A 26,860-nucleotide genomic window follows, 5' to 3' on the forward strand; every position below is an offset into this window, starting at 1 on the left:
CTTAGCCCATGCAAACCTGCCTAATTGTTCTCCCATCTGCTTTGTTCTTCCATTGCCTTCTCCCTTCTTGTATATTGCCCCCCTCCCCCAGCACCCAAACTATCCTGTGTCTATTCCCTACCCTGTGCTCCACCTTTCCCTCCCTCCCCTCACTCTACCCCCACATCCCAGCAACCAGCAAAGAATCCACATCTCTTTAGTATGGGTTCTTTTTCTTAGTCTTTTACAGTAGTGGTCCCATGCAGTATTTCTCCTTTTGTGACGGGCTAATTTCACTCAACATAATGCCCTCAAGGTTCATGCATGTTATGCGGTGGCTTGCAGCTTCCTTGTTATGCTTCAAGGTAGCATAATATTCCATTGTGTGAATGTACCACAGTTTGTTTCTCCATTCTTCAGTTGATGGGCACTTTGGCTGTCTCCATCTTTTTGCTATCGTAGATAGTGCTGCTATGAACATTGGTGTGCATATATCTACTTGTGTTATGGCTCATATTTCTTGTGGGTAAATACCAAGTAGAGGAATTACTGGATCATAAGGTATTTCTATTCCCAACCTTCTGAGGAAGTGCCATATTGCTTTCCAGAGAGGTTGGACCATATTTCAGTCCCACCAGCAATGCCGGAGTATCCCAGTCTCTCCACATCCCCACCAGCATTTATGGTCCTCTACTTTTTTGATCTTTGCTAACACTGGATATCTTAAAAGGTACCCTTTGGGGCAATGGTAGGGTGCTAAGGGTAAACTTGAGACTTCTCTTCGTGTATCTCTCTCTCTCTCTCTTTTTAAAAACTGTTTTCTTGTGAATTATGTGACAGCTTACATGGGAGAACATTAGCTTTACATTCATCCTATCGTATATCCTTACATTGCCATGGTTACAATCCCCTCCATGCATCATCATCAACCAACCAAAGGATGCACACCGCAAGCCTGCCCATATATATCTTTTTATTCTTGCTTTTTAGCTTTACTTTTGAAAGATGTGAGTGTTGACTTATTGAAAACATCAAAAGGCCCACCCACTGTGATCAAGTTGATCCGATTCATAAGGACCCCTATCTAGGGTTTCTGAGACCACAAATCATTTTGTTCTTTACTCTTCAGAAGAAAACAGAAGAGTAAAACAAAAAAAAAAAAACAATCCTCCAGATTTTATAAATGAAAAGCAACAGAGGCAGAGGAAGAACCTAAAATTAGTGTAACCAAACCACACAGAGAAAATATTCATTTGAAGGACTTTAAAAAATATAGTTCTCTGTACGTTTGTAGTCGGATATATTCTAAAGGGGAATAAAATAGCAGAAAAATTGTAAATTTTATAGTTTTATTGTTAGTGCATTATCGTTTTGGAATAATTTTATGAATGAGGGGGTTTCAAAAAATTTGCAGAGAAATTCCATTTTGATTCCATTTTCATGTCCTTTTTGAAGCCCCATTTTAAATTATTTGAAAAAAAAAAGTGAATATATTCATTTTTTTAGGATTCAGGAGTTTCACAAGCAAAATAGATCCAGATATAAAATCCAAAAGTTAAGAAAATACATTAATATTACATACTAAATGAAATCATCACCAAGATGCTATTTATTTATCTTTAACTTTTATTGTGATTTGACTAAAAGTCTATAAAGCAAGTGGACTTTCTGTTCAGCAACTCACACAAATTTTGATTCGCGTCATTGGTTGCAACCCCACAATGTAACAGCACTCCGCCCACTTCCTCTCTGTGTTTCCCATCTCCATTTGTCCTGCTTACCTGCCCCTTTCTGCCCTCTGAGCTTCATCCCTGCTCAAATGCTGCCCTTTTGATCTTGTGCAGTTGGTTATGCTAAGGAATATGTACCTCCCAGGCACCGTATAGGTCTGTCTGTTGTGTGACTGAAAGTTGAGCCTCAGGAGTGGGCCTGGTTCCCAGGCTTGAAGAATGTTCTAGAACCATAGTCTTGGACCCTAGGGGTTCTAGCAGTCTCTTATCAGACCAGTAAGCCTGGTGAGTTTTTATGATTTTGAGTTCTGTTCCACATTTTTCCGCACACTATCCAGGACTTTCTACAGTGGTCCCTTTTAGGGCAGTCAGTAGTGGCAGCCCAACACCATCTAGTACTTCTGGTCTCAGGGTTGTGGAGGTCGAGGTTCATGTGATCTCTAGCAGACCATTAGGAATCCAAGCTTTTGGCGTTGTGATTTTCTGTTTCTTTCCGATAACGATTCCATCTGCCATTGGTTTTTATCTCCATTAATTTTTCTTTTCTGGCCCACTTTTAATTAGATGTTCTGGGGAGTGCTGGAGTTCCTGGGTGCTACAAAGAGTGTGCTCAGCTGGAAACAAAAGGTTGGTGGTTCCAGCCCACCCAGAGGCACCTCACAAGAAACACCTGGCAATCTAATTGTCAAAAAGCCACCACTGAAAACCTTATGGAACACAGTTCTATGCTGACACACATGGGGTCGCCATAATCAGAATCGACTTGATGGTAAATGGTTATGGGTAATGCTAAGAGAGTCCCGAGTGAGAAATTCATGATCATGCCAATAAACTCTGGCTGACTTTTCCTTTTGAGATGTGAAATATGTCTATTTTAATGAGGGCAAGGGATGGACAAAAAAAGACAGATCTAACCTGAGGCAGAGCCCTTACATCCCAGGGCAAAAAGGAAGCAGAACATTTAGGAAGCCAATAACGTAAAGCGCCAAGAGCTGTACGATTGGAACGTTGATGGTTTCACCATCTTCCTCTCCTTCCTACTAGTCACCGAGGTCCAACCCAGGTTCCCTCTCCTCCTCACTGCATGTAACTGAGGCCACCAAGGCCCAGGCAGCCTTCCTCCTTTGACAGCTTTGTCAGGCTTTGGGGCCTGACAGTTACCATCTCGGGTACATGGTCCGTTTTTCTATTGCTTTCATTCATTCAGTCACTAGGCACCTGCTGTGTGCCCATGGGGCAGTACCCTGGAGATGTGATGTGGACAGGCTCCAATTATTGTCTTCAAAAAGGTCACAGGCTAGCTGGGGAAGCAGACTGGCAAGCATTTGAACTGTAGTGTGATGCAAGAAACGCGAAAACAGTAGTAGGTAAAAGTGCCCTGGGAGTCTAGAGAAGAGGAGCCCTGGTGATACAATGGTGAAGTGCTTGACTGGTAACTGAGATGTTGGCAGTTCAAACCCACCCAGCAGCTCTGTGGAAAAAAGTCCTGATAATCTGCTCCTGTAAACATGACAATCTAGAAACCCCTCTGGGGGCAGTTCTCCTCCATCACATGAGATCATTGAGTTGACATATAGAATCCGTGCCACCTAACCGGAACGATGCCGAGGAGGGAGAAGTCCTTCTGCTTTAGGTGGAAGGAGGAAGGGCAGGGCTCATCTTTAGGATGGGAGTGCAGTTGCTGTTTGGGGATAACGATGGGGGGATACCTGGGCAACCCAGATGCCTGGTGAGGTTGAGGCGGGGAGAAAAGAAATGATGCTTAAAGTTGGCATGGAAGGAAACCCAAGACGAAGTTCAGTCCCCCTGAATTTTGCCTGTTGCTGACCTTGACCTTGGCTGGATGTATAATTCTTGTATCCCTTGTTCCCCGGGTTTTCAGTCGCATGGGTTGAAGTTGGGGGGTGTCCCCCAGCATGCTGTTGCAGTCCTATCCACAGTGGTCTCAAATGTCACAAATCAGCTCATTCTCTAGGGCCTGCACAACCCAGACCACAGAACCTGAGCTGAGCAGACAAGGATAGAAGCTAACTCAGACTCAGTGGGAATAAGCACAATGAGGTCTTTTCGTCTGGTTTAGAAAAGGGGAACACCAAGGAAAGGCACCCAGTAACTTCCAAGAGCTTATTGCAGACTTGTCCTGGGCTAGGCAGCCATAGTTGACACTTCATCTGCAGTTAGGAATGTTCAAATAAACAGAGATCAGGATCTGCTCAAACCAGCTGTACAAAAGGTGGTACAGGGCAGCCCAGAGCAGCCCACTCACCCCCAAAATGCCATTCTTGGTGTGTACAAAGGGCACCAGATGGTCTTATTACTTCAAGATGTCCCCATTGACCTTATCACCTAGAAAGTACATTCCAGAGGTGTCAACAAGCTCTCCTCTGCTAATAAATGAATGGATAGGTATGAGGATAAGCTAGAAGTTACATTGTATTCCATTCCTAAAGCCCTGGTCCTCAATAGCAGGGTTATCAATTATCAGAGCAATTTAGACAAACAGCACAATGAAAGCCGTCCAAGACCAAGGGGTGTCGCCATCACTAAAGGTGAGTGGCCCCTTGGTGGGTGGACCATTGGAATCACATCTGCAGCTGCCGAGGCTTGTCCTTTCAGGATCTAATAAGTCTTTCTTCAGGAACATACTGCGTATTCTTTCTGTCCACAGTGAAAACTTACAGGAGGGCTTCAGAGAGCGGTCTTTAGATCTTGCATGCTGCACAAAAAACTGAGCTCTGCTAGATGTGAATGGGGTGGTGGATGTCAGTATGCTGAAAACTGGCAGATTGAAATGATGGCTGTTACTGGCTACAGACAGAATCCTTTATTTGGACCAAGGGACCAATCTTTGGAGTCATGGAGTTTTTTATTATTTTGACCAAAACGTCACTAAATGTGAGGAGTAAAGTCAGTGTCAAATGTAATTCTGATGGCTTGAGGCTTTATTAAGAATTCTGCTTCTACCAAATTGACAACAGCAACTCAGAAGGTTGGATAGGAACCTGAAGGAGCAATGAGTTTATGTTCATGGACGAGGGACAGCTCTGAAAGGGAGGGGGGAGGGTGAGATTGGTTGTACAACTCAAAGTCACTGGCACCGAATTCTGCATGTCGAAATTCTTGGATTGATGCTTGGTCTGCCGTGTATATTGTGTTTTTTTTCTTAATGCTTTATTGTGAGCTATGTGATAGTTTACATGGGAGAACATTAGCTTCACTTTGATTCCATCGAATATCATTTCCTTGCCATGGGTACAATCCCCTCCATGCATCATCCACCAACCACAGGGTATACCCCACAAGCTTGCCCCCCGGTCGTCAGGACACAATCCCACTCCTCTCCGGGTCCAAAGTCCCCAGCCGCTCCATCTCTCCACATTCTCGTCTCTGCCTCCATCTCAGGCATTACTGCTTCTCTGGGTAGGGTTCCCTTCTCCGCTCTTCTCCCTTGATGGCCCAGGGACCTCCACTCCTAGACTGCAAAATTAATCCCTTTGCTACAAAACATCTACTTTTACATTTCCAGCCCTTACAATCAGTCCTGATAACAATTATTCACCACTGTATCGCAAGAGACCTGTCCGCATCTCCTTTCATTGGCCCCGCATCTCCTTTCATTGGCCCCGCCTAGACAGATTGGATACTACTCAGTGGAGATTCTACCTTCCTCCACGTCCTTTGTATCTAGGTTCCCTCTTGAAAGCTTGTAAGCCAGTCACTTCTTGCCTTTGTAGCGCCCCCCTCCCCCATTCTGGGTAGCCAGTGTCCAAGTTGCCCATCCCTGCCCTCTCCATGTGTGGAGGGGGTGGGAATGATCCTCGCTGTGAAGATTTGTTCCCTCTTTTGAGCTACTGCTTCCATAAGTGTAGGTCAAGTTCATCAAATTGTATCAGATTTGTCTCTTTTTTTCTTCTGATTGAGCTCTGATCATCCAGCCATTGAAGCCAGGTCAAGTGGGTATTAGTCTGCAAGTGTGGGTGTACTTATGCATGTGCCCTCTCTTCCTATCAGCTGGACACTTCACTCTCTATTCTAGTCCTCTGTGGCTATGTCACTGACTCTGGGCCCCAAGAGTCCCCAGGTCTTGCCACACTGCTGGCCAGCCAGGTCTCTAGCCAGGTTCATAGGAGTCTATTGAACGTTGTAGGGCTTAGCTCGCAGCTTCATTGCTGCTTTTCCCTCACTTCCCTTTATTGGTGACGAACGTGGTCACCAATCAGAGTGTGTGTTCTCATCAGAAGGAGGTTTGCCCTGAGGGGACCCGACCACTTGCCTTGATGTCTGCCGTGTATATTCTTGACAACAATAAAAATAAAACAGATTATCAAAAGATTCCACCAAAAGAGTAAAAAGAGACCCCACAGACTAGGAAATATTTTTTTGGCTATGGCATATCAGACAAGGGACTACTATCTAACATTTATAGAACTTCAGAACTTCAATAAGCAGAAGACAAATAATCCAGTTTAAAAATGGGCAGTGGACATGATCAGACACTTCACCAAAGAAGACATTCAGGCGGCCAACAAACATGAAGAAATGCTTACGATCACTAGCCATTGTTGTTAAGTTGAATCAAGTCAGTTCTGACTCATAGCTACCCTGTATAGGGTTTCCAAGGAGTGACTGGTGGGTTTGAACCACTGGCGTTGTGGTTAATAGTCCAGTACTTATCCTACAGCGTCCCACCAGGACTCCACTAGCCATTAGAGAGATGCAAATCAAAACAAGGAAACACCATCTTACCCCAGCATTATTAGCAAAGTTCCAAAAACAAGAAATGCTGGCAAGGGTGTGGAGAGTATCTGAGACCCTCCTACACTGTTGGTGGGACTGCAAAATGGTACAACCACTGTGGAAAATGGTATGGCACTTTCTCAAAAAGTTGGAAATTGAAACACCATATGACCCAGCAATCTCTCTACTTGGTATAAATCCTCAAGAAATAAGCCATCACATGAATAGATATTTGCACAACCATATTCCATGCAGCATTATTCACAATAGCAAAAAGATGGGGACAGCCTAGAGGCCCATCAGCAGAGGAATGGTTGGACAAATATTGGTGCATACGCATAATGGAATATCGTACAACACTGAAGAATAGCAACGAGTTTGCCAAACACCACATAACATGGAGAACATTATGCTGAGTGAAATTAGTTGATCTCAAAGGGACAGATAGTGTATGAGACCACTACTGGCAAAAGCCAATGAAAAGGTTTTTGAACCATAATAAACTTTCTGTGACGATTACCAGAGATAGGAGGGAAAGGAGAATTATTTACTGGGTGAAGTGTAAACACGTGCTAACTTGCGTGACATAGAAGAAAAGGAAGGAAAAAGAAGAAAAGGAACAAAAGGAATTTGCTTTTTCCTTTTTTCATATACTGGAATTGGAGACATTGTGTATCTATTTTATCATTAGGAGAAACCATTGGGAAGTTTCCCATAAATTTAAAAAAAAAAAGGAAAGGAAAGGAGAGGGAGAAAAAGTAGATTTGGAAATGGAGAGTGCTGATGGTTGTGCGGCGTGGGGTGTACCTGGACGGTGCTTGCAAAAATGGTTGAAATGCCAAATGTTTTGATGTTTATATTGGTGTTGTTGCTAAATGCCATTGACTTGGTTCTGACTCATAGCAACCCTGTATAGGGTTTGAACCCCCAAACTTGTGGCTATCAGTCCTGTGCTGGTCCTAAAATAGATTATATTTACTATGTATTTTTATACACAAAAATCAGAATTCTGCCCCTGTGAACAGGTATCCCACTGAAAACCCACTGCCGTACAATTGATTCCAACTTATAATGACCCTATGTAGGGTTTCTGAGGCTGCATAGCTTTACAGGAACAGAAAGCCTCCTCCTTCTTCCATGGATCACTCGATGGATTGGAACTGCTGACTTTGTAGTTAGCAGTCCAACAAGTAACCTACTATGCCACCAGAACAGGCGTCTTGTTGTTGCATGCCGTCGAGTCAGTTCCAACTCACAGCGATGCTGTACAGAGTTTCCAAGGAGCAGCGGCGGGTAGGTTTGAACCACCAACCCTGTGATTAGCAATCCAGTGCTGATCCTACAGTGACACACTGGAACTCCAGAACAGGTGTGGGTGACTCCAAAATAACCAAGTATTTCAAAATTTCCAATTGGAATGGGCTGTAAGTTGTGGATAGTGACCAGTCTGTTAAAAGAGGAACATGTCAGAGGTTTGAAAGTACAGATCAAGATCATCAGGTCGGCATCATTTGCAGATCTGATGAACTGTATGAAGGGGCTTCAAAAAGTCCATGGAAAAGTGGAATTCAAAGAGAATGGGATTTTTCCATGAACGTTTGGAAGCCCCATCATATAGGAAAGTAAGACAGGGAAGCCATCAGGACCCACCATTCCTGGAAGTACTTGTGTATTGGCTCTGGGGAATCAGAAGGAATTCTCAGGAAGGTATGTACTCTACTACAGTTCAGCTGAGCTCAACGAATATGTACAAAGGATCCACTGTAGGCCAGACCCTGAGCAGGACCAAAGATCAAAACATCAGTGAGCTGGCAGGGCACAGGCGAAGGGCAGGCCCACCAACCAACAATGTGACTACAATGTGGGCGCCCCCAGAGTAGTAAGCATAGTGGGATTATGGGAAGGAAGATGAGGAGGCTCCGTTTGGGGGTTCAAAAAAAAGCTGACCTAATATTAAACCTACTAACTGCCATGGGGTTGGCCTTTACAGGACCAGTTAGAAGTGCTCCCTAGAGTTTGCCAGACTGAGCAGATAACCCCATCTTTCTCCAAAAGGAGCAGCTGGTGGGGTAGAACTGTTGACCCTACCATTAGCAAACCAAATACTTAGCCAACTATGCCACTGAGTTTCCTTGGCCTAATACAAAGACCACAAACCCAGATGCACTGCCATCGAGTCAGTGCTGACCTATAGCGGCGCTATACAGGGTTTCCGAGATTATACGTTTCTATGGGAGCAGACAACCAACCCAAGACTGTTATTGGTAGGTGCCATCGAGATGTTTCCGACCAATAGCAACTCTGTGTATACCAGAACGGAACCACCCTCACAATTGCTGTGCTTGCGTCCATTGCTGCTGCCACTGTGTCCGTCCATCTAGTTGTATCAGTCCACTGACTGTCCACTTTTCCAAATATGATGTCTTTTTCTATAGACTGGCCCCTCCTGATAATATGTCCAGAATATAAGAGGTGAAGTCTGGTTATCTTGGCTTCTAAGGAGCATTCTTGTTGTACTTTTTCCAACACAATTTTGTTATTCCGGGAGTCCATGGTATCTTTGAAATTCTTCTGCCGAACCATAATTCAAATGCATCAATTGGAGTACGGTCTTCCTCATCCATTGTTCAACTTTCACATGCATGTGAGGCGATTGACAACACCATGGCTTGGGTCAGGCACACTTTCATCCTCAAACTGACGTCTTTGCTCTTCAACACTTTAAAGAGGTCTTGTACAGCAGGTTTTCCTAATGCAATACGTCATTTGATTTCTTGACTGCTGTTGATGATTATGGATCCAAGTAAAATGAAGTCTTTGACAACTTCAGGAGTGAGTGAAGCTAGAAACAGAAGAGAGCAGCTGGAACGTTGCCTTTGGGGATAGGAGTCTAACGTTCTAGTACCCTTTTTTTGTTCTGTTACTCTGTTGGCTTTGGTGATCAATGGCTACCCTCTCAGGGAAGGAAATGAGCAGTGTACCAGAGGGGACTAATTTCTGCTCCTCGGGTAAACTTTACCCCTAAGCTTAAAAGTAAACCAGGTACTATCAAGTTAACCCTAACTCCTGATGACCCCCATGTGGGTCAAAAGTAGAACGATGCTCCGGAGAGTTTTCATTGGCTGCAGTTTTTTAAGTAGATCACCAGACCTTTCTTCTGAGATGCCTCTGGGTGGATTTGAACCACCCACCTTTTGATTACTAGCTGAGTGCTTAACAATTTGCACCATCCACGGACTCCATAATTTTCCTCTCCCCAAAACACGAAAGTCAGTTGCCAAAGCACTAGTTTGGCAGTTCATGGAGACCGCAGGTGTGTAGAGTAGAACTGGGCGCCATCAGGCTTGCAAGGTTATGATCTCTCAGAAGCAGATCACCAGATTGCCTTCTAAGGAGCCTCTGGGTGGGTTTGGATCGACAGCCTTTCCTTTGCCAGGTAAATGCTTAACCATTTGTGCCACCCAGGGACTCCAGAAGGTCTGAAAGGAGTACAGCGAATATTTTCATTAAATTGACACTAAGGTCCATATGTCGTTTAGGCTTAAAATCCACTCCCTAGTGTTGTTGTTGTTATGTGCCATGGAGTTGGTTCCAACTCATAGCAACCCTGCACAGGGTTTCCGAGTCTGTAACTCTTTACGGGAGCAGAAAGCCTCATCTTTCTCCCGCGAAACAGCTGGTAGTTTCGAACTGCTGACCTTGTAGCTCGCAGTCCGATTCGTAACCACTACGCTACCAAGAGCTCCTTACCTGTCAATTTCTTCCTGGCCATGAGAGGTATGGGAGAAGCCCAAGCAGCAGTGTAACAATGATCTAAATATGAAAGTATCCCAAATTTCAGTATAAACCACTCCAGCATCGAATTTCTAAGAAAGTGAAGTTCCACTTTAAAATCCCCTTGCCCTTATAAATCAAGTCAAAAGAAATTAATATTGAAAATTGCCTTCCAAATCAAGCCCCAAAGCATACATACCCAATTTTAACTCTGCTTCGCTTGAGAAGACTAAGGATTTTTTTTTCCTTTCTTCCTTTCTCTGTAAGCACCGTTGCCTACGCTCCTTCCCCTCAACTGGCTCTGTTAGTACTGCCAAAGTTGAAGTCACTCAACCTCAACTCCTATTTGCCTCACTTTAAAAAATAGGAGACACAAGACTATCCCTGTATTCATGATATTTTATTGCACAAGCAAATCTCCACACCAAAAGCAATGATCTGCAGAAAAAAGGATGGACTTGGTCAGGCCAGAGAATGTAGCATATTGATATCTGGGAGAAGAAAACCATGTGTCCTTACTGTCTCCACCCTCTGACGTGAAACATGCCTGCCTTTTGGAAAAGTTAGACGCTTGGGTTAGTGGCCACTCCAGCCACCAGATCTTCAGAAAGCCCTTTACACATCTACAGGTGGCTAATGATGTTCTTCTCACTGACATTCAGAGAAATCCCAGTTCCAATTACATGCTGATACTTGACACCCACCAGGTTGGCAAAAATAAGAAAATGGGGTACTGTCAAGTGCTGGCAAGGACAGGAAGAAATGGAAACTTCAGTAGGTTGGCCAACTCCTCCATTCCTTGGAGTTGTGGCTGGATAGCAGGGAGCATCCTTGTCTCTTGTTTGTGGATGAGCAGTTGTTGTCATGTGCCATCGAGTCGGTTCCGACCCATAGCGACCCTGAATAGGGTTTCTGAGGCTATAAACCTTTATGGGAACAGAAAGCCTCATCTTTCTCCCGCGGAGCAGCTGGTAGTTTCAAACTGCTGACCTTGCGGTTCGCAGCCCGATTCGTAACCACTACGTGTTTTAATACTATATATTCAGACGGGTTGGACTCCTTCACGTCTTGCCACGTTATAATGTGATATTAGGTCTGAATGAAGTTTTCAGGGTGGCTGGAATCTAGAATTGGTTGTATGAGGGACCAGTCCCTGGAGGAGGACATCCTGCTTGGTAAAGTGGAGGGTCTATGAAAAAAAGGAAGACCCTTAATGAGATGGTTTGGCACAGTGGCAGCAATGGGCTCAAGCGTGGCAAGGATTGTGAGGCTGGTGTAGGACTGGGAAGTATTTCGTGCTGTTGTGCATAAGGTCACTTTGAGTCAGAACCAACTCAATGACACCTAACAACAACAGTGAGAGACTTTTCAAAGCCAACAAGGCACTCCTCCTTTGAACCACAGTGTCAGGCAACCTACACAGGAGAGACCTACTGTGCATCGCCACCACGTTGTAGGTGGGAAAGCTCCAACCTAAGGGCACAGAGCACATTGCAGGTTTCCTGAGTTTCCTCCCGTTTTCTTTGCACACCAACCCTACCTTCTAACACCATTCAGCCCTTACTGGACGGGTCTCTATCCAGTTTCGGAACACCTTAACATTTTCATGGGCAGAGCTTTAAAATGAACATGGATCTCTCTTTTGGTTACCTGAAAGTGTACTTTGGGTCTGATGTCTAGACAAGGAAACACTTCTGTCTGTCTGTGTTGGAATGTTCTGTCATGTATCATATAGGAGAAAATCTGTGCTGTACGTTTTCCCTTAATCATAAAATAGAAGACTCATAGCTACACGAAGGACTCATTTCCCAGAGTTCTGTGAAATCTTATTATCTTTGGCAATGTACTTTCTTGCTCTTTTTTGCAAGCGCTTTTAAAAATATCCTGCTAAATAGAGGTTAAACTTGTTACAAAACCCTGTGAGGAATATTATAGCATTGGTTAATACATTTGCCTACTCATTCTTGGAATTCATTACCCATGGATTGGAGATAAGCAATAGAAAAGCTCCCTGTTGGCATATCTGGGGGATAGGGGGCATTTGTGTTCAAGAGAGGTGTGTTTGTTCTTACTCTGGCATTCATTTGCAAAAAAGTTAGAACAACATCTGTAACCCAACCTAAGACAAGAATGCTGACTCAGGGAGTGAAGAAATCCAGTTTCACAATGAGCATCATGTTTGGTAAGGTACAGGGTCAGAGAAAAAGAGGAAGACCCCCAATGAGATGGACTGGCCAAGTGGCAGCATCGATGGACTCAAGTGTGGCAACAGTAGTGAGGTTGGCTCAGGATTGGGCAGGGTTTCATTCTGCTGTACATAATAAGGTCGCTATGGTTCGGTACCGACTCGATGGCACCTAACAACAACAACGCTGATTAAATTTTAGGATTGTGAGTCCTGTCAGCATCTTTATTCCCTTCACCTCTAGCCCTTTTCTCTTCACTCTTGCTCCCATAAATCAAAAGTGAGAAGGGGACAGTAATTAAAGGACTACTAATAATTAATGGATTACTCGAAAAAAAGATGCTTATAGAGACTAGACTATAGTATAATATGGCTACTTCCAAAATTCTTGGTCAGCTGGACAGCTTGATGCTCACGATTTGCCACAATCCTTTATGATTGATTGAAATGAAAGCTGTTTTCTGGACCTTTCTAACTCTCACTCTATACAGAGTCACTGGCATTCGGCCACCAAATTTTTTGTCTTCTCTTTATGTAGCACTTCATGTATATGTCAAGACATGATTACAGAATTTTAATCCTTTCCATGATAGCTTTGGCACTGAGCATGGAAACTGATCTCTCCCATTCCTTATCAAAACTGTTGAAAATAATCAAGAATTCAGCAGTCAGAGTGCTTTGGATTGGGGACAGAAGATATATCATTTTGTTGAAGAGCATCAGCGTATTCTAAGCAATGCTGGTTGGAAAGTTGCTGTAACTAAATGTGGTAAATCGACTTTTCCTTTCCTCAAGGCCTTCTGTTTGCTCCAGGAGAAAGGGAAAGGTGTGGTTCTACTCTCACGGGACATGGGAAGTAGCTGTGAGTTTCTTGAGTGTGTAGAGAAGTGCACAGGGTGGATGAATAGATCTGTGCTGATGTTTTTTCTCCACCAATGCAAAGCCCGACAGATCATGAGTGAGAAGGGGGCAGAAGGAAGGAGAAGAAATTGGACAGACCCATGGAAGATGTTGGCAATGGCTAGGCATAGTAGATGTATCGATAACAACAAGATCTCCCTCTATTAGTTGGGGCTGCTGAGCTAGATCATGAACTAGGCACCCTTGAGACTCTTCCATGTGACTGCCAGAAAAAGAGTTAGTAATAGGCCCAAGTATATACACATACGTAATCATGATAAAGAAGATTATCATCAATCCAGTTAAATTCAACCCTGTATAGGGTTTCCGAGGAGTGATTGGTGGGTTTGAACCACCGACTTGGGGTCAGCAGTCAAGTACTTATCGTACAGTGCCACACCAGGACTCTTTCAAAAGGCAAGACCTTGGAAAAATAGAAGAGTAAAGAAAATAATAGCAAAAGGGCTAATAGGTGGAGGAGAGAGATAAGTTAATAAAATAATTTAACTCCACTAACACTCATTATTGGAGTCCTGGTGTGGCGCTGTGGGTTAATGCACTGGACTGCAAAGTCATTTGAACCACAAGGTTGGTGGTTCAAGCTCACCAGCTGCTCCTTGGAAACCCTATAAAAGGGTCGCTATGGATCAGTACCGACTCGACAGCACTTAACAACTGTCATGATTACCTACATGGTATTTTAATAGAGATCTACAAAGAGAGAGGAAGACACAACCACCTTCCTCCATGAACTTGCAATGTATGTGATTTAATAATTAAAAGTTGAAATTTCCAAGGCAGAACAGTAATGTAGGTAATGGGCCAAAAAGCTGAAAGATTCAAAGGAAGTGGAAAACCTGGGTGTTATCAAAGTCGACTCTATAGGAGAAATGTGTAGATGACTACATTCTAAGGGAGGTCTAGAATTTGTCAGACGAGTTCTAGGGTGGCACAGAGGCTGAGGTTCTAGTCCACCCAGAAGGGCCCCAGTAGAAAGGGTTGGTGCTCTGCCAGGAGTAGGAATCAATTCGATGACAATTGATTTGTAGAGTTTGGTACAGAATCCCCAGACAAGAGGATAGCATATGATTTAAGTGAGCAGGTGACTAAGGGGCTGAGCCTAACTCAGATATGATCTGAAGAAGAAATGCAATAGACAATACAGACTAATTAGTGGGGGGCCTTGAATATAAGTAAGGCGGGAGTATCGGAGACTGAGTCAAGAGCTAGTAAGGAGCCACTGTAGGGTTTTAACAGGAGGATAGTTTCAGAAATAGTGAAATGTGGGTTTTTCATTATTTTGAAACCACCTGTTAGGTTGGATGATAATCCAGGAAAAAGGGGAGAATAAATCAGTGAATGGAACTGGGACAATCGGTTGTTGTTGCTATTAGGTGCCATTGAGGCGGCTCCCACTCGTAGTGACTTGATGCACAACAGAATGAAACCCTGCTCGGTCCTGCGCCACCCTCCCAATTGTTGTTTAGCTTGAGCCCATTGCTGCTGCCACTGTGCCAATCCATCTTCCTCTCTTTCACTGACCCTCCCTTTACCTAGCATGATGTCCTTCTCCAGGGACTGGTCCCTCCTGATGATATGTCTGAAGCAGGAGAGACGAAGTCTGGCCATCCTGGCTTCTAAGGAGCGTTCTGGCTGTACTTTTTCCAGCACTGATTGGTTTGTTCTTTTGGCAGTCCAGGGTACTTTCAATATTCTCCTCCAACACCATAACTCAAATGCATCAATTCTTCTATGGTCTTCCTTACTCACTGTCCAGCATTCACATGCATATTAGTCTATTGAAAATACCATGGCTTGGGTCAGGCACACCTTAGTCCTCAAACTAACAATTTGGTTAGCCATTTATAAAAAGAAATGCACTTAGTTCATGATCTCGTACCTTGCTTAAAATAGTTTTAAAGAGGTAGTAATTTTAAATAAGATTAAATTCCAAATTATCAAGAATTAAAACGGAAAAAGTTTGAACTAGAAAACATAGGCAAACATTTCAGTGATCTTAATATGGGGAAAGACTTTCTAAATTTAAAAGCATTTGGAGGGAAAAAGATTAATAGACTGACCCATGTCTGATATTTCAAACTGGGAGATTTTTGCAATAAGTGTCACTAAGGGCAAATGGCCTTAGTTAATTTATTTTATAAATTCTCATAAAAATTGATAAAAGAATATGAAATTCCCTTGATTCCACACATCCCCAATTCTCTGTTCTTTCTCAGAGTCAAGGAATCTTCACATAAAACTTTTATACATATGTCTCCCCACCACCTCTTCCGGGCTCACTCCCATGGGTCCATGAGATCAGTCACTGTGACTTCTATGGGACCCTATCCAGTGAACTTTATTTCACTCTTCATCTCATCTCTTCCTTCCCATGGCTTCGTCCCGTGCTCCCCCTCAGTACCTTCTCTCCCTTCTTTGGACTTTAATATAATCTATTTTTGAGTCTCAGAATATTCCTTCTCACTTTCCTTTCTCATGTTGGTACTATCTCCTGTGCTAGACCTCTACACTTCCATGTTCCCTGGATCGCAGCCCTCTTTCTTCTATTGAATGTTAATTCTTTAGGCGATGTCATCCACCTCATGGACTTAGAGAACATGTCTAGTCTCACTACTTGCCAATTTGTATCCACAGCACAGACCTCACCTCTGAGATCTCCATAGACTCTTGTCTTCAACTGCTTAATTGACATCTCCATTTGCATGATTCCTAGGCATGTCACACTTAACGTAACAAAAATCTGAGCTCTTGTTCTCCCTATCATCACCTGCCTTGACAACAAATCAAATAGCCTGTCTTCCCTTACCTTAATGAATAGCGCCATCACACCATCTGCCAGTCCGTCACACAAACCTTTCTGTCTCCCTGGTATATTTCACATCTATTACATCTTCCCCATCCTCTGCCCAGACTTGGCTTGGACCACTGCAGCAGCCTCTGCAGGGGTCTTCTCTCTTCTATTCTTTCTTACTCCCCAGCAGTTTAAAGAAACTCTTGAAGATAAAAATTGGATCCATTTGCTCTGTGACTTCAGATTCTTCAGTGGACTCCCATGCCTTATATTTGGTTGGATCTGTACTGTCCAACTCATCTTAAGCCATTTTCCTGGTAAGCGTTTTTGTGGCTGCCATGTTGTTCTCCCCTCCATTTCTGAATATGCAAGATCTTCACTGCCTCAAGGACTTTACACTGGCAAAAAGGTCTACAAGTAATCAGCTATTGTTATTATAGCTCTATTTCCTGCCCTGACACTTTTTACCCAAACAGCTCCAAGGATGATGTTTGGAGACGCCTTTGGAGATGCCTTTCATATCTACGGAGGTTACTCCTCAGTATCTCTCTCTGAAGTCTACCTATGCTTTTCATAGCATGTGGCCCATTTCATAATTGTATGTTTAATTTGTTCGTTTGCCTTCCTCACTAGAAAGTAAACTCCACAAGGACTGAATAAGTCTGCTTTTCACCAATTTATATAGCCAATGGTTAGCACTGAAGAGGTCCTCAATCAGTATTTACTGAATGAGGGAATTAATTAGCAAATGAATGAATTAAAATTAAAATATATTAATACACATGAAGAACCTAGAATAGTTTTTGGTACATTCTAAGTCCTAAATCTATTTAATGTTTGTTATTACTGTCTTGACAGTATTTGGTAGTGTTGATTGAATTACCATAATTAATTACTAATTTATCATTGTAAGTTAATAATTAAAATATCACTTCAACTGATGTTGTTATTGTTAAGTACCATCTAGTCAGTTCTGACTCTTAGTGACCCTGTGGGTTTCCGAGGAACTACTGGTGGGTTTAAACCTCCAACCTTGTGGTTAGCAGGCCAGTGCTGATCCTACAGCGCTCCAGCAGAACTCCATTCAAACTGATTCTCACAATAAAAAAGTGATACCGATTTCTCTTTCTTAAATTTAGCTAAAATTTAAAAAATAAGGCTGTCAAAATTTTGGTGAAGACAGTTTGGATGAAAGCAAGTCAAATAGTACAACAATTGATCAAAATGATGATTGCTTCAAAAGCAAAACCCCTTGCTGTCAAGTTAATTCCTACTCATAGTGACCCTGTAGTAGAACTCTGCCCTATAGGGTTTCCTAGACTGTCATCTTTAGGGAAGCAGGCTGCCATATCATTCTTCCATGGATTTGAACTGCCAACCTTTCAGTTTACAGCCAAGTGCTTAAGTCATGTTGCCAACAGGGCTTCTATCTAGTACTAGACATTGACTTCTCAGATATTGATGAAGGTTTTGCCTTTAAACATTTTTCCCCCCAAATATTTAGCTTTTTCCCTTTTGTCTATTTAAAAAAGATTTCCAGGTACATTATCTTTCCTTTGCTTTTTGCTTTCCAGAAATTAATCTTTGTCTTTCTATGTGTATGACAAGGAAATAGTGACAAGAACAGTAGGGATTTGTTAGAATGAGTTAAATTTCTAACAAGAGATTAATTAGAAAAGAAAATCCCGTATTTAGAGTACATAAAGGATTGTGGTGTCGAAAAACTACTAAGACTAGAAAAACCTGCTACTGACAGGAGACATTTTCAGTAAAATAACTGCTGATCCATGCTCAACAATTTGCATTTAACCGTAACCACATGGCACTGATATACCCAATAGGGTATATCAACAGCCATTAAAATGACCAGAACTTCAGACTCATGGATTCACGTTGAAAGAAAAAAAAGTTGGAAATGTGGTAAAAGATTCATGTGCCAAGACATTCGTTAAGAGTTAGTAACAATGCAAAAAATCATAAATCTTTATGTTCAACATTACAGGGATGATCCAACATGAGTGTGAGGGTCCAGGGAGAGATAGGAACACTCTTCTAGAAATTGAGCGTCAATATTCATTAGTACAGTGATGTTGAGTAATTGTTTTTTGTTTTTTTTTTAGCATCATATTATGGTAGGCCATCACTTACCTGTCTGTCAATGTGTCATACTGTGACTAATTGTGAGACTGGGATCTCTGCCACCTGTATTTCAAATCCCAGCAGGGTCACCTGTGCTGGACAGGTTCTAGCAGAGCTTACAGACTAGGACAGACTAGAAAGAAAGGCCTGTTAATGAATGAAAAGCCTATATATAGATCACAATGGAATGCTGGCCGATCCCGTGCTGGAAGCAACGAAGGACTCCAGCGTGGCACAGGAGTGGGAAGCATGTTGTTCTGTTGGACAGGGGATCGCAGTGACTTAGAGCCTACTTGCTGGCAACTAAGAATGCTCAGAGCAGAAGTAAGACTGAGAATCGGAAGCATTTTCTGAACAATTGCTGTTTAAATGTGAATGCATTCCCTCCAGCTCTGACACCTGACCCCATATAGTTAGGGACGACGACAGGGTGGTCACAGCAGCTTCTCTCAGGGAAAGGGGGTGCAGTGGCCAAATGTGTGCCAAGGCTGCATGCTCTGTGCCCTTTTCTCAGGAAGACGTTTTTAAGCCACATGACTTCCATGTGGGAATGATTTTGTCTCCTAATTAAGATCACATTTATGAATATAAAAAGAGGAAGGAAGCCAGCTTGACAAAATCAAGCCAGGCTAAGTGGAAAGTTTTTGAAGGGTATAAGATTAAGGTAGTTGGGGTCGGAAGGAAGTGGTTTTGAAGACCGTCATTCATTATTAGAGTGGTGTCTGAGACTTACTAAGGATTTGGTTCTGGAGTACTCTCCAGAAACAAGGCTTTCTTGGATTTGGTAACACCCTTGTTGTTGAAAATCAGTTGCCATGGAGTTCACTCCACTTATGCCGGAGTAGAACTGCATTCCTTGGGATTTCCAGCAGCTGATTTTTTTGGGGGGAAGTAAATGGCTAGGTCTTTCCTCTGAGGCACCTCTGGGTGGACTCAAACCTCCAGCTGGAGGATGTTAACTGTTTATACCACCCAGGGACCTCCTTATTGTTGTCGGTTAGCCAAACTTACTGTTAGGAAATGTTGCATTACTTACCTTCTAGAAGTTTGTATTGCATGGTATTTAAGCCACTGGGCTTTTCAAAGAACAGACTTTAAACCTTTAAGGAAAACTTCCCTAAACACTTAACAGAGATTGTGAAAAGGAAAGAAAGATGAAGCAAGGATAGCTTTGGATTTTCTTACCCATGCAGGCACTATTAATCAGGACCAAAACAGAGAAGGAAAGAAGAAAACAATTTCACTCATGGATTCGAAGTTCTGTCCATGCTGAAACAGATTTGTAGAGGAATATTTTATTTTAGGTTATAATGTACCAATGTATTTGAACCCTGTGGAAAAAGATATATACACTGATATTGAAGTTTTGATCTAAAAGAATGATTTGTTTAATTCAATTATCCTTCCATTTTGAGGGCCTCTTAGTAGATTAATGTTGTTGTTGTTATGTGCCACGGAGTCGGTTCCGACTCATAGTGAACCTTTACGGGATCAGAAAGCCTCATCTTTTTCCTGCGGAACAGCTGGTAGTTTCGAACTGCTGACCTTGCTGTTCGCAGCCCAATTCGTAACCACTATGCTACTAGATTAATACTATACATAAAAATAAACAACAGAATTAAGGAAAGAATATGGATAATTATGATATTTACTTATGGTTGCAAATCAGTACTGAGTATAATAGAAAAATTACATCCAGATTTGCTCAAAGTGCATTCAAGACTGACATTACTATCTTTGAATGAAATGAACATCATTTCTATTTGCCATTTCAACAGAGCTAGCATGAAATATTAAAATTAAACAAACAAAACCTACTTACCTTTACACACGCCTTAGAACAAGCAACCAAACAAGTTAAAAAGGGCAGCATTTGCCCAGGAATAAAGCTCAGATGGCAGGAAGGGATCAGAAAGCAGGATGAATGGAAACGGGAAACACTTGGAGGAAGCGGAAAGAGTGCTGCTGGTACTTTGTGGGGATTATAAACAATGTCAAGAATCAAAACACGTATGAATTGTTGAATGCCAACCCAGTGTGCTCTGTGTTTAAACTTTCATGAAAATGACCATAAAAAGTACAACCTACCTACTTTTCAAAAAAAGTATATATATATATTGGTGTTGTTAAGTGCCGTCGAGTCGGTTCCGACCCATAGCGACCCTGTACAGGGTTTCCGAGGGATATATATATATATATAGTCCTGGTGCCCCAGTGGGTTAAGTGTTGGCCTGCTAACTGAGAGGTCAGGGATTCGAGTCCATCAGCCGATCCATGGGAGAAAGATGGGATAGTCAGCTTCCCTTAAGAAAGTCTTAGAGACGCTGTGGAGCAGTTTTACTTTGTCTTACCATGGTCACTCTCAGTTGGAATTAACTCAATGGCCGTAGGTTTTGGGATATTATTCATTCTATATGCTGAACAAATAATCTCAGAAGCTGGACTATGTGAAGAAGATCACAGTATAACAAATGGAGGAAGACTCACTCACAACTTGTGATATGCAGATGCCACAACCTTGCTTGCTGAAAGCAAAGAAGACTTACTGATGGAGATCAAAGACTGTATACATCCTACAATATGGATTACACCTCAACAGGAAGAAAATAAAAATCCTCACAACTGGACCAATAAGCAGTATCACGAAGAAAAGACTGAAGTGTTCAACAAATCACATTTTTCTTGAATCCACAATGAGCATCCATGGAAGCAGCGGTCAAGAAATCAAACGATGAATTGCACTGGGCAAATCTGCTGTAAAAGACCTCTTTAAAGTGTTAAAGAGCAAAGTTGTCATTTTGAAGACTGAAGTGCTCCTGGCTCAAGCCCTGGTATTTCCAATCTCCTCATATGCATGCAAAAGCTGAACAATGAATAAGGAAGACCGAAGAAGAATTGATTTCTTTGAATTATGATGTCAAAGAATATTGAATATACCGTGGACTGTCAGAAGAAGAAACATATCTATCTTGGAAGAAATATTAACGCCAGAATGCTCCTTAGGAGCAATGAAGGTGAAGCACTTGGTCTCATGTACTTTGGACCAGTTCCTGGAGAAGGACATCAATCATGCTTGATAAAGGAGAGGGTCAGGGAAAAGAGGAAGACCCTCAACAAATGGATTGACTCAGTGGCAGCAACAATGGGTTCAAACAGTAACAATTTTGAAGTTGGTACAAGATTGGGCAGTACTTCATTCTGCCTGAACCAACCCCAATGGCATCTAAGTACAGATCAAAAATCAAATGTACACGTATGTAAAGATGCTGAAGAATATCCTGTGTATACTGTTAGTAAATATATCCAATAGATATTTATTAAATGCCCACCATGAGAGCTCAGTGGTGAAAAAGGCAGACATGGCTATGTTTTCGTGGAGCTCACAGAATTAGTCTCTGCCAAATGACATGTTCATCAAGAACAGTCAGTAATCCTGGCTGCTAAACTCTCTCCTTCAGTTCGTTTACAAATTTGTGGTTTTAATGAATGCCAACTTCCTCTTGAAATGCAGGTAGTCCCTCACTTAACTTTGAATTCAAGTTATGATGAGCTACACTTATGATCATCTGGTTTTATTTTTGTACTTTTGTCGTTAGTAACATGTACTCCGTACTATGCTAAAATTGGTCTGTAAATTTATATGTAATATTTCCAACCCCAAAGACAAATAATGATCCAATTACAAAGATACTGCTAATAAAAAGCAATAATGAAAACTTTTTTTTTTTTTAATGTGGTATTCAACTTACTGTCAAAATCTGCTGATGATGAAGTCCTTGTAAAAAGGTCTCTGTGGCTATGTCAGGGACAGCCTGTATAACATCTTTACAAAAAAGTACACAAGCCAAGTATATAGAGCAGAGAATTATCACCAAGTGAACATCATCATGAAACTGGCATCCAGGTCAAGAAACACATGACGTTACTACCCTACCCAAGGTAGCTAGCTGGGTTGATGAAGCAGTTGTGATTCATTCATTCCCTTTGCTGCAGAGAATTCCATTATACAAATATATTACAATTCACTGATTCATTCTAGTGTTAAAGTATATGTGGGGCATTTCCAGTTTGGGACTGTTACCAACATTGTCACTATTTAAAGATTCTTGTACCTGTCTCTAGGTGAACAGTTGGAATGCTGAGCTCTAATTTATGAACATAGTCATCTATACAGCATACTGCCAAGTCGTTTTCTAAAGTGATTTTACCAAATTACAGTCCCATCAGCACAGTTTGAAAGTTCCAATTACTCCCCATCCTTACCAAACTTGTTACTATCTACTTCTTCATTTTGTGTGATTTTTTTTGAAAAAATTACTAGCACCACAAAGGTTTTGTGATTAACACTGAGACATCATAAAGTTTGTAGCAAAATCCCTTGGATTTTGGCCCCTGCCTCTGTGACTAAATTTCACACTCTGCCTAACTGTCTATGGAATGAATACCACCGTTTACAGAGGAAAAACCTGACACATCCTACATTTGGGCTTAGAGCTTTTTCAAGCCAAGCGAACAGTCGTTTTTTGCAAGAAAGCCAAGTAATAAAAGAGAATCTTTGCAGGCCACGTTTTTGCATCTCAAACTTAGAAAATGATTTCTATCGAGTACTGGGAAAGAAACATCCATTTGGATACGAGGTGGCCTGTCATGTTACCAAGTGAAAGCTTGGAAATTAGAAAGTTGGAGCAACAGTTGGCCAGTAAAATACTGACATCAGACTGTATTTGAGAAGTAGCTATAGGGGCCCAGCCATCAGCTTGAAATGAGCTTGTAAACCACATTATAAACCTCGGAGAGCTGTTAGACCCTGACCCATAAGATGGAGATGTAGTAGCGGCTTAGCTTTATTATCAGCTTGCTAGGAGGAACTGTGCAAAGGAGAATAAGCGCTGGATCACTAACCACAAGGATGGTGGTTCAAACCCACCAGCTGCTCCCCAGGAGAAAGATGAGTCTTGGAAATCCTACGTAGGATCACAATGAGTCGGAATCAGCTCGATAGTGGTGGCTTTGGTTTTTGTTTTTGTTTTTTTACTAAGTTGTTGTTGCTAAGCTGTTAAGTGCCATTGATTTGCTTCTGACTCATAGTCACCCTGTGTAGGGTTTCCAAGGAGCTGTTGATGGGTTTGAATCACCAACCTTGTGTGGTTAAGTGTCCAGTGCTGATCTTACAGCACCATACCAGAACTCCATTTTTTAAAAGAGGAACTGTAAATATAACCATGCAATTCTATCACAGCTATGGAATAGGCCCCAGGTTTATTCCAGAAGAGCCCAGCTGAAGTACAGAACCGTATCGTTGGAAAAGTGCTAAGAGTTGGTTTCCCATTTTTTTCTTTTTCAGTCCAAGATTTATACTCGCACACCAACTTTATATTTGGACTTCAAACTGGACCAAGGAGCAAAGCATTCTCAGCCCATTCCCAAAGGTATGACTGGCCTCTGAGGTTTTGTGATTGTTTCATGACAAAATTAGGGTTGGGTGTGTGCTTTCTTTGGAAGGCAAGGGTTGCAGAATGTCAGGTCAGCACTATGTTTTATGGATATCTCAGGGGGATGTGCATTTAAATTAGCAAGTATAGCTGGGGCTTTTCAAATTAAAATCAGGAAGCAATTCGAATGTTCGGCTGGACCTCTTGTGAGAGGTGTGCAAACTCTTGGAGTCCCTGAGTGAAAAGGCTTAGCAATCTACTTCCCTCCAGACCTTCAAAAACGCATCTGTTGAAAGCCCTGTGGAGCACAGTTCTACTCTGACACACACACGGTTGCTAGGAGTTGAGGTCAACTAGACAGAGACCATTACTGGTGGGGTTGGACTTTCCAGGCCATATTCTTCATTTGGCAGTTGTGGATGCTAAAACTCAGCAGATTAGGTACTTGCTCAAAGCTGCGGAAAGATAACTAGAAAAGGCAGGGGTTGTACCAGCCACTATTGACACGTAGTATTCCTGAAGACAAATTCAAACTTGCATTATTTACAAACAAGTGCTTACTCCGTGTGGGATCCAGGTGTTGAGATGGAGGGCTTCCCTAAAAACTGACATTTGAATCCAAAGAATAATTAGAAAATTCCCAAGTAGTTAAGACAAATATTATTTTTAATATGATTACACCAGAAATCATTATCCTCTTTTTGATCTTTTTGCTTGGAGTATTTCTAAGTACAGAAACTGCTTTATATGTAATAAGTTAAGTATAGCCTACATTTTGATTTGAGTATACTTAACAACAACAACACTTAAAAGGGAATTTACAGTAATAGGTGTGACAGCATAAACGGGGGGGGGGGACTTCAAAAAGTTCATGGACAAATTCTATTATCTTTTAATTTCATTTTTCCATGAACTTTTTGAAAGCTCCTCTAGGCTAACTTTGTCATTGTACTAAAACAGAACCCTAAGCATCTTTTAGGGGTCCTGGTGTGGGCTGTGGGATAATGCGCTGGACCCCAAGGTCAGTTTGGACCACAAAGTCGGCAGTTCAAACTCACCAGCCGCATCTTGGAAACCCTATACAGGGTCACTAGAGCCCATGGCACTCAACAACAACAACAACAAGCACCTTTTTGCATCTTGTATTTTTTAAAGCAGTACCTGGTAGAAATCCTTTCCAGTATACTCAGGTGGCACGCTTTTTCTCTCTCTCCATCACCCTCTCTCAGTTTATTGTGATGGTGGTGATGGTGTGCCGTGGAGTCCGACTCATAGTGACCCTGTATGGGGTTTCCGAGGCTGTAAATCTTTATAGGAGCAGAAAGCCTCATCTTTCTCCCTTGGAAATCATTTGCTTTTTCATCATTCTTCACCGATAGAATACAGTGGCATTAGGTATCTTTATCATGTTGTTCAACCATCACTATTATTCATCTCTACATTTTCCTATCTCCCTTAACAGAAGCTCAGTGTCACCAAAGCAATGACTCCCCCTTTTCTCCTTCCTGCAACCCACTCCTGAGAACCACTAATAAACTGGGACCTGTATACACTTGTCTATCTCAGATAGTTCAGACACGTGGGCGTATACAGTACTTGTTCCCTGTGTGACTGACTCATTCATTCAATAGGATATTTTCAACGCTTATTGGCTATAACGTTCTTCCCTTATCCATGTGCGCTCACTTGGGTCTTCGTGCTTGGCCACTGTCAACTGGCCTTGTACACCTGTCCTTCCATCTAGGATTTGTTTTCCTGGGGTGGCCACAGCATACATATGCATGTTTAATTCTAAAAGACATTGTCTGGTAGGTAGCACTCCAAAAGTACATGCCTACAGCAGTGTGTGGGAGTACTCGTTTCTCCACAGCCCCAGCAACATTAAGTGGACGGTTCATGTTCATTTTTGCTGTGTTCTTAACTACCAACCTATAGTCCCTCAGAGTCCCTGGGTTACACTAATGGTTAAGGGCTCAGCTACTAACCAAAAGGTTGGCCATTTAAGTCCACCCAGAGGCACCTCAGAACAAAGGTCTGGCTTTCCACTTCCAAAAGACCACAGCTATGGACACCCTACAGAGCACAGTTGTGTAACACATATGGGGTTGCCATGTGAGTTAGAATCAACAACTGGGATATTGCCTCAGGAGATATATCTGGTGTTTGGAAAGAGTCACTGTACCAAAAAGAAATGGTTAATGTTCAGCCATTTCAAGAGGCAGCATATAATCAAGAGCCAGTGGTACTGAAAGAAGAAATCCAGTGTGCACTGAAGGCATTGGCAAAGAACAAGGCTCTGGGAATTGATGGAATACAAACGGAAATCTTTCAACAAACTGATTGATGGAGCACTGGAGACACTCACTCATCTATGCCAAGAAATTTGGAAGACAGCCACCGTGCCAACTGATTGAAAGAGATCTGTATTTGTGCCCCTCCCAAAGAGAACAGACGCAACGAAATGTGTAAACTATCAGACAATATCATTAATATCACATGCAAGTAAAATTTTGCTGAAGATAATTTAAAAACAGCTGCAACAGTACATTGACAGGGAACTGCCAGAGGGTCAAGCCGGATTCAGACGAGGATTTGGGATGAAGAATATCATTATTGACATCAGATGGATCTTGGCTAAAAGCAAAGAATACCAGAAAGATGTTTACTTGTGCTTTATTGACTATGCAAAGGCTTTCAACTGTGTGGATCATGACAAGCTATGGACAATATTGTGGAGAATGAGTATTCTGGAACACTCAATTGTGCTCATGAGGAACCAGTACATAGACTAAGAGGCACTAGTTCGAACAGAACAAGGAACCACTGAATGGTTTAAAATTTGGAAAGGTGTGCACCACGGTTGTGTTCTTCTACCACACGTGTTCAATCTGTATGCTGAGCAAATAATCCAAGAAGCTGCATCATATGAAGAAGAAGGATTGGAAGAAGTCTCATTAACATGCACATGACACAACCTTCCTTGCTTAAAGCTTGTTGTTGTTGTTGTTGTGTGCCGTGGAGTCGGTTCCGACTCATAGCGACCCTGTACAGGGTTTCCGAGGCTGTAAATCTTTACGGGAGTAGAAAGCCTCATCTTTCTCCCGCGGAACAGCTGATAGTCTCGAACTGCTGACCTTGCGGTTCACAGCCCGATTCGTAACCACTACGCTAC

The 26,860-nt window shown here is 42.2% G+C and overlaps 1 protein-coding gene across 1 annotated transcript in view; it reads left to right on the forward strand.

Moving 5' to 3' along the window:
* PIR (pirin (iron-binding nuclear protein)) overlaps nucleotides 1-26,860 on the forward strand; it is an 81,363-nt gene that overhangs the window by 11,339 nt on the left and 43,164 nt on the right. The window contains exon 4 of the mRNA XM_006835690.1: nucleotides 23,601-23,685. Within this exon, the coding sequence (XP_006835753.1) occupies nucleotides 23,601-23,685 (85 nt within the window). The remainder of the gene's footprint in view (nucleotides 1-23,600; nucleotides 23,686-26,860) is intronic.

Source organism: Chrysochloris asiatica, unplaced genomic scaffold, assembly GCF_000296735.1.
Source record: "Chrysochloris asiatica unplaced genomic scaffold, ChrAsi1.0 scaffold00018, whole genome shotgun sequence".
Lineage (NCBI taxonomy): Eukaryota > Metazoa > Chordata > Mammalia > Afrosoricida > Chrysochloridae > Chrysochloris > Chrysochloris asiatica.